General features: G+C 35.2%; 1 protein-coding gene across 1 annotated transcript; it reads left to right on the top strand.

Moving 5' to 3' along the window:
* Positions 1-697: 697 nt before the first annotated feature.
* On the top strand, positions 698-6,807 carry LOC125672045 (microcephalin-like). The gene is made up of 7 exons (XM_056161427.1): positions 698-831; positions 1,250-1,514; positions 2,176-2,380; positions 2,793-2,886; positions 4,910-5,095; positions 5,285-5,393; positions 6,731-6,807. Exons 1-7 carry the CDS (start codon positions 829-831, stop codon positions 6,805-6,807), a joined length of 939 nt encoding a protein of 312 aa, XP_056017402.1. The 5' UTR covers positions 698-828.
* The last annotated feature ends 2,695 nt before the right edge of the window (positions 6,808-9,502 follow it).

Here is a 9,502-nt window from a genome sequence, read left to right as displayed (position 1 = left end):
TACACTTGTATTTGAATCGGTTTTCCATATTTTTCCATATTTTCCTTTTAAACATGTCTATACGTGTCACCTATAGACTGCCCGTGAGAGGTTTATGTTAAGTCTCGAAGTAGGGTGAAAGTTTCGGTGTGGTTTGTGATTTGACATATTCATTTCATGACTCTTCCACTGAACAAAGTTCAACCTGTGCTGACGACAAAGCACAGGGGCTAGTCACGAAATTTTTGTAATATTAAAATTTGACATTGTCTATTCTACATTTAAGTAAATATAGATTAGAGGGTTAATTCGTGACGAGCCCCTGTGGACAGAGTGGTGTCTATTATGTCTGTTCGCAAGCCCCTAGCATAATATCCGTGAGTTTAATTTGACCAAGGATTTTAATCTGAATCAGTTTTGTATGTACAGATTTCTAAAAGTACCGTTTATAAAATTAAACGATCTAAATTTTTGCCTGTATAAATATATTGCCTCAGAATACAAAAATAACATGTAGAAAATGTGTACAGCTATCTAAATACTAAAACCAAAAGAGTTCATGGAGTTTATTCATCCAAAAAAGATAAATCGAATTTTAAGAAAATTATGATCTATGAGAACTCTAAGTATAAGACAATAAAAATCTTAAAATATGAATAAGATTTTTTTATTTAAAAATATTTTGATCTTTTGAGTATTCCGGATTGAATGCAGTTTCTCTCTCCTACCTGCAAATTCACATTTCCGCAGCGCAAATTTTGAAAGAAATTAAGAAAACTACGGTTTTAGGTGTCACTGTACAGAATTAGTCCGAAAAGAAAGGTGTTTTATTGCTTGGAAGCAGCTAGAATGGTAATTATCATTTTTCGGGGCTAAAAATTCCAAAGTTATCATGCAATATTATAATAGCCCACGTTTATAAACAGATATTATGCAATAATCATAGAATAATGAATATACAGCCTTTATCTAGATCAGTATCAAGGGTTACGGATATATATTGTGGACTTAAAGAAAAGCACTTTTTTTGTGCATGTATATCCTATGTAAAACTACCAACATTCATTTCTGGTTCATTAAAATTTCATACTGGACGTTAAGAAAAATTTTGTGTATACAGATCTACACAAAAAGTGAAATTTCATATTAGCAACTTCGTATTTGATTATTGCATATTGTGACATCGAACGTCAAGTTTACATTTTAAATTGTGAATACATTTAGACTTACAGATACCATTAGTTAAGTTTCTCATGCTTTTTACATTTAGAAACATTCGAAGGAAACGCGAAAGAAAAAATCTACAACCCCGAAAGATGTGAATAAAAACAGCTCTGCCACCTCAAAACAACTTTCAAGAAGCAGTGGATCTAAAAGTCAGGAAAATTTGGAAGGGAAAACATGTAAAGTGGCATTTGATGTGAATGAAGATGACAAGGTTGTCTCTGCTGAAGAGAACGGAAATACCGAGTGTACCATTGATAGTGATGATCAACTTCCAGCCACACAACCTGTTGATGACAGAGTTTTGAAAGGTTCTGAATCCTTCTGATTTTTATCTAACAAATAGATTAAACAATTGCAAGTTTTTAATTTGTTATCACTACTTTTCTAGAATTTACTAGGATTTTTTCCCTCTAACCATTATGAACAGGGATCACAGTCTTAATCTGCTATCAGGTCTTATATGAAAAATTTAGGTATTTGTTATGTTTTTAATCAGTGTGAAATTGTAAATCAACTGATTATTGAGATCAAATATATATCTTAAAGAGGAATAAAACATCTGTCATGATGGCTGGCTTCCTTTCAAAACACAAATGAAAAAATAGATATCAGCGATATATTCCATGTCCTTTGCAATCTAATTTCCAAGCCCAATATATTGCAGTAGATTAAGATTGAAGACAATATCTGTAGGTCATGGGGTCAAGTCTAGTAGGGTTTTAAATTTTTTTCAGGTTGGTAAATTGGAAGAAATTTTCAAAATTTTATTCCTCTACTTTCCATCCTTATAAATTTTCCCTGGTGTATGAGTCATATTTAGGAAGGTGGTTTGTATTTAGACTACAGTTTATAGTTAGATATACATTTTAAAAAAAAAAATTATGAATATATCCATATACAGAAGATTCAGTCTGTTGCACATGGTATTTGTTCCGGTGACTTTTATAATGTGTGCATGTATTTTAACAGATGTGGTGGTTTATGTAGAGGTTAGATCCACGAATGATAACAGAAGTAAAGCCATTTGCAGAGAATTGGTTCAGCTTGGTGCTGTGGTTGCAAAGACATTCACTGATGATGTGACTCATGTCGTACTTAAAGAAGGCAGCAAACGTACAATCAACAAGGCCACCAAGAAAGGGATCCACTTGGTGTCTGTCCTGTGGGTAGACAGGTAAGAATTTTAGATAGACACTTGGTGTCTGTCCTGTGGGTAGACAGGTAAGAATTTTGAATAGACCTTTGTGTCTCTCGCTTGAGGTAGACAGGTAAGAATTTTAGATAGACACTTTGTGTCTGTTGTTGTCTACATTGTATTTCATACCTGTAAAGGAAATGAAACACACAATTTATAGAGAAAGGGTCTTCATTTTTACCAGATGGAGTAAAGTTTATCAGATTATTATATATCTGCATGTACATGTATATGTAGATTTTTATGCTTAAACCTGCTTTCTTCTTTGATTTTTTAGTGACTTTTGCTTAAATGTTTGGTTGTTTTTGTTGTTGTGGTTTTTCTTTTTTGTTAGCTGAATGTATTGCAAATAAATATGAAAATGATGTAAATTTGTCTCTCTACCTGGCAGTTGTAAACAGAACCAGCAGCATGTGTCAGAGAGATTGTATCCAGCCATGCTCCCAGATCAGAAAGGCACACCTCTGTTTATTGCCAAACTAAAAGTAAGTGGACAATTCTTCCGGTAGCAAAAATGCTTGTGTATTGTGTAAGTTCACCTTGGATTGGCAGTGCTACCAATGTGTGCCAAAGGTGACATAAGTAGTCTTCAAACTGTGAATCATATAGCATACTTGATTCTGATAAAATCCGGTCGAATCGAACTAAGCTGGGTACATCCGTTGACGCGCTTAGGATCAAGTGACCCGACTACAGTACAGTAATGAAAATGTTGACCTATTGTATAAACAGTTGGCATCGAAATAACCAACACATTTACAAATCATGTTTATTTCACCAGTGTGTGTGTGTGGATTGAAAACATGTTTTAGAATAAGCCACTCTTGATGCTACTGTCTCCAAGGACGCCAGCTTTATGCCGACTTCGTCTATCAAAATTTTCCAGCACAATCGGCTTACCCTGCGTGCGCAATTCCAGCTCACAATCAAGCGTGTCGCCGGTCATCGCTGATTAACCCGAGTGTGCCGGATCGTTATAATCAAGTATGCTATCCATGTCACTACCGGTATGGTGTCTGTACCAGTACTTGTGTGTATGTATGTTTGTCATTGGCAACCAGTTACCACTGACATTACCATCAGTGTATTCTCGATCCTTTATGACACAGTACATTAGTGTTAAATCTATTTAGCAAACTAGCATGGTGCCGCGCCATGCCCTTTTTGGCTGGCACCATGCCTTTTTTAATTGCACCATGTCCTTTTTTCTCTATAGAGTTTTAAAAAATATATGTAAAGGCCAATTAAAATTAATTGATAGATTATCATCCCCACCCGCCCCGATTTTTTTTATTTTCGCAAAAAATGCGATTTCAAACAAACTTGCTTCCCAGTGGCATGAGTGAATGATTAAAGTCATGGAATGTTGGTTTTATATCTTCTACCGAGGATTCTTTTCTTTGAACATATGATATGTGTGCCCTCTCTAGATCCTAGATTTAACACTAGTACATGTATTGCATTGAAGGAATTGCAATTTCTGTAGATGTAATTGTTATTGCTATACTTTGTTGTCCTTCATAATCAAGTTGCATCAACCAGACAACCATTCATAAGCTCCAGTCATGTATGGTTTTAAAAGTTTTGCAAAGCTTGGTGTATTGAAAGTCTCTTACATGACTTTAGTCAGCTTGAGAACTAGTGACCAACCTGAAATACCAATAGTAAATAATTGCTAATGTCGTTGGTATTTCTTTGATACTGAAGATTCTTACTTTAGATTTTTAAATGCGACCTGGCTGTTTTTGTTCAAATTGTGAGAATGTAAAATCATGCGTTTGAAATTTTGGAGACTTACATGAATATTTTGGGATACAGTCAAATGACAAACAGCAGAAAACTTGATTATAACAATTCATGTAACAATACAGTGATTTTTTAAGGCCCATTTTGGGTCTGAATTTCGGCCCTTTCCCCTCCTAAAAATTGTCAATTTTTCCCCAATTTAGCTTGCATTTTTCCCAATGATAAAATTATGAAAGGAAAATGTATTTGAAAAAAAAATAAGCATTTGATGTGAATTATATACCTAAGACTTAACAAAGAGTTATGGGAATGATGATTTGGATAGAATAGTTGAAAATTTTAGAAGGCTAAAGAGAATTAGATGTGTAAAATACAGATAATTTAATGTTCGATATGATTTTAAAACTTATTTACGATAAAATTGATTTTTCCCAATTTGACTAAATGTCGACAATTTTTCCCAATTCGAAAGCCACAGGACCCTGGTAAAAAATGTAGAAAAATCACTGCAATAGCATGTAAAACAAAGCCACCCTATTCTTCAAAGTCCAGAAATTTGTTTTGTGTACATAAAACACCTTTCTCTATAGTTACATAAACATTTTGTAATATTTTTAACAGATAGATTAACAATTACATAAACCCTCATCTTCTATTCTAAGGTATCCGTGTAAATATTTTCAGAGCATTGTTACCAATCAGTCAATCCTTTTGATTATTTGGCAGTAACCATGATATGAAGTGTTTTATGTCATGTTGTAGAAAGCCAAATCAATGCAGCCTCGGGACTTTGCGGATGATCTGGCATCAAGTGCTGAGAGGTTTGCAAAAAAGAAAAAGAAGCAAAAGACAGATTGCTTAAAGTCGACAGAAAGTACTCCTTGTAACTCTCCACACCTGGGAGCCATTCTTGTGGAGGACACCCAACCAAGAGGATCCCCTCTACCAGTAAGATCTCCTATAAGTATCATTTATCTACCCCTATTATCAGTCTGTAGAGATGAGTTATTTGTTGTAAAGTATTACAGAGTTTACTCTAATTTTGTTCAGCTGAAGAAAAGATGAAATGAATAGCATGAGCTTTTGTTTGAAATTTGAATGCATTCACTTTGACATGCATTGTATTTTTTGACATAGACCAGAACAAGTGATATTCACACACCAATAAGATTGACCATTCCTGACACACCCCCGAGCATGAGAGCGAAAATGATGGAACTCAACAGGCAGTTCAAGGACAACAATGGTAAATGAGTTAATAAGCGAGCAAATGCATATAGTCAATTCAATTGACTTTACAGTGTAAATGTTTGAGGATTTTGCAGATACAATACCATTACCAAAACCCATATACTCAATGAACTCTTTGTTGATATAATCTTGCCATCATGTCTAGTGAAAATGGTTAGGGGTTTAAATCTCTTTGAAAATTAACTCGGTCTAACTAGATTTCCAGGACATGCTGAGTTTGAAGTTAGAGAGCAGGGAATAAGATCACTTGAAAATTTGTGTCATTGATAGTTACAATACACAGATGAAGAAAAAGATCAAGGTTGTACATATTATTAGGTCAGGCCCAGTACAGAAAACTTGGCCAAATTCATTACTGGTCTCCTCTCAGGAATCAGATATCAACTTGAGATGACACGCACAATTCACGGAGGAAGAATATGATTGATTTTCGAGGTCATATGTCCAGGGTCTATACAAAAAAAATTTCTAAACAGTTTATAGATGTTTAAATTTTCAGGAAATCACTATCATGATATACAGTGAAACATTTGCCCTTGACTTACTGCTTATGGAAAGTCTTTTATATTCACATATTTTGATAATTCCCTCCTTGGTATATCTATGTGAGTTGATAATTCAAATGTCACAAAATCGAATTTCTTGCTTGTATTGAAATATCTGATTCTAATTTTATTGTTATTTACATAGATATAGGTGCTGTGGGCTAGTGTGATTTATGTTCTTGTAAACTGACTTGGAACAGTAAATTTTGCCACATTTAGTTTTTGTGTGACATAAGGATTCTACATTAATGCAGTGTTTGAAATATTCCACCTTTTTCACTGTGTCATAGGAGACATAAAATGTCTGCATTTGTGTATTTACCAATAAGCACCCTTCTTTTTATGTTACTTCTATTATTATATATCGTAACTCATACTTGTAGGTGTACCGGTATATGTTATTAGCATTAAACACGAACGCGGCATGGGAATGCAGGAAATTTTTTAGGGTATCCAAAAAAAAAAGATTTAAATGGGTTATTTTTTTATATTGAAGATGAAATAAAAAAAATTCACAAATCACGGTTTGATATACCTTCTATTAAAAAGCTGATTCAGCATAGAATTTGATTCAGAATTCCTTTATATTCATAAAAGATAGTCTTTGCAACAAAGTTTTATCTTATACTTGTATAGTGTTAAATTGTGTTACAATCCTTTTTATTTTAAATTGATAAAGAAAAGCTGTTTTGTAATGCTTTGTAATCATAGGGCTATTTATGTATTACATGTTCTGATTCAAATACATTTAATCTGGTCAAACATCTACAGTCTTGTCTGTTTTCAGATGGTGAAAGTACGGACGAGATTCAGTTTGACAAGCCTGAATTTGATGAACCCCTCCAAAGAAGACTTTTTAGTTAGTACATTATACATATATATGGTATTGCTAACGCACCATACACGTCTTTGAATAGTTAGTTTTTATACCCGTAATCAGAGATTTTGGGGCATATCATCTTTGCAAGCGAAGTGTTTTGGGTCCACTCTGCTCCCAATAATGGGAATGGAATAGACCCAAAACCCTTAGCTAGAAAAGATGAGGGCGTATAGTTTTTGGTCTGTCTGTTTGTCTACAATAAATTGGAACCTTGGTCATAACTTTTGAATAGATGGTGATAGGGCTTTAAAATTTCACATGGGTATTCCTTGTTATATGACCTTTCTTTTGGTACCAAAATTTTTGACCTTGTGACCAGGATCTTTGGATTTGACCTACTTCTGAAAAAATTGGTTCTAACTTTTGAATGGTTAGTGCAAGGGCTGTCAATTTTTCACATGGGTATTTCTTGTTATATGACCTTTCTTTTGGTAGCAAAATTTTTGACCTCATGAACTCGATCTTGGGGTTTCACTTACTTTTGAAAAACTTAAAACTTTGCCATAACTTTCATATTTCACGTATATTCTTGGTGACCGCCCAGTATTCCGACGGTCCGGTAGTCCGACGGTACGGTAGTCCGAAACTCCGATAATTTGTGGCCACATATAAGAGATCGCTATGTAATAGGCAGCAGAAAACAGGATTAAGTGCAGTGTGCCAGAGCGATTTTTTACGTCACAAGAGCAAAACATCGCACAGTGGGAAAACTTTGAACGGGTTCGACCTACATCGGGTACCTGTAAAGTGCGAAACGAAATCTACCGAAATGTAACCCACCGAAACGAGACGAAACAGGTTGTATAACCGAACTCTATTAATTATAATAATTAAAAGTGGTGTATAACTGAACTCTATTAATTATAATAATTAAAAATGGTATCTTAAGGTAGTACTCTACATCGTCATAATGGCTGACTTCCTTTAAAAACATGGATGAAAAAATCGATATCAGCAATATTTGACTTTTCCTTTTCCATTTAAATACCTAGCCGAGTAGCTCAGTAGGTTAGAATACCGACTGCTGAACTGTAGGTTGCAGGTTCGAGTCCAGCAGGGGTTTTAAACTTTTTTCAGATTACCTTCTACTAAAACTGTATTTTTTGACAAAATAAAGTAAATTTGAAAATTTTCAACTTCAAAATATTGTTGTACATATCCTCCACTTTTCATCTACATCAAATTTCTCTGGTGTAGCATACCTCCTTAAGCCCCTGTTAAAGTTACCACTTATAAATAAAATTCGCCTCCCCATTGTGGTAAACTTTCGGCTTGACAGAACAAAGTTTTAAAAGTTGGAAGAGGGTGAGTAAGCACAAAGTTCATATCGGAAGTTGATTGAATACCCTGTGCAATTAGTTTCGGATCCATAAATTTCAGAACAGAGGGTTACAGTTCGGCATAAATACACGTTTCAGTATTTTTTGCTCTAAAGACAAATCTATGTATACATGTGGATATTGTGTATTTGTATGTAGTATATTAAACGGTGGATTCTGAGTATGTCTACCCGTTCTCTTTGTAATTTCTGCTTCCCTTGTTCATAAGCCTTTTGAGTTTACAAAATGCTGACCTCCTCCTGATATTATTGCATAAAAACTTCTGTTTTCCGTCCCGTTTTCAATTCCCCGTCCTAGCAACAAAACAAATGTATAGAGTTATATTTAGACTCACTACATATCAATAATAATTTTTAATAACACATGTATATATATTTTACCGAATTGCATTCATATAATATGGTATACTATCTAACTTTTTCCATTATTGAAAGTACTTGCACCTCAGCAGTTAGAGATAAAATAAAAGGTTAAGAGCTCTTCATGCTTTCAAATTTCTCAGACACCAGTTTCTTAAAAAAATGTATCTATACCCAAAGGCGGATCCAACGCCAGCGACCCCACCCCTTGTTTAGTGTGTTTCGCCAGACCTCTGAGACTGTAACTCTCCGTTCTGAAATTTATTGATCTGAAACTAAGTGCAAATGTTTCTTAATCAACTTCGGATATGTACATTTTGCTTACTCACCACCTCCCCCCTTTCCAGCTTTTAAAACTGTGTATCAGTCAAGCTGAAAGCCTACATCAAAGGAGAAGCGAATTTTATTTATATGTGGTAATTTTCACAGGGGCCTAAGATACCATTTCTAATCAAAGAGTTCGGTTATACAATCTGTTTCGTTTCATTTTGGTGGGTTTTCGTTTCGGTAGATTTCGTTTCGTTTCGCACTTTACAGGTACCCACCTACATCTACATGTATATATTTCGGCATCGTCGGAAGCCCACGGTTGATTACGCTTCGTTCCTTTTTCTCACCCGTGTGTTCATTCATTCCTACTCGCTGTGTGTATGTCTGTCTGTCTGTATGTATGCTGAATTTAAGGAACATTTTCATCGTGTCCTTATAGAGAGCTATGTAGATATACATATATATACAGATATCTATAGGCTTGTAGGGAGGGCTGACATCGGACACTTGTCAGGGACGTAGCAACAGAGGAGGGGGGGGGGGGGCTGATCCCTTCACCACTTTTTAAAAAATATCCCTTTCTTCTTTTTTACATGTTAAAACTCTTTGGTTCGGCTGCCCCCCCCCCCCCCCCCCCCCCCCCCCCACCACCACCACCACCAATCCTTTCTGGCTGGCCCCAGCTCTCCCCTTTCAAAAACGATGCCACG

Source organism: Ostrea edulis, chromosome 4 (assembly GCF_947568905.1).
Source record: "Ostrea edulis chromosome 4, xbOstEdul1.1, whole genome shotgun sequence".
In the NCBI taxonomy this organism is placed as follows: domain Eukaryota; kingdom Metazoa; phylum Mollusca; class Bivalvia; order Ostreida; family Ostreidae; genus Ostrea; species Ostrea edulis.
This window is presented reverse-complemented; position numbering and strand designations above follow the sequence as displayed.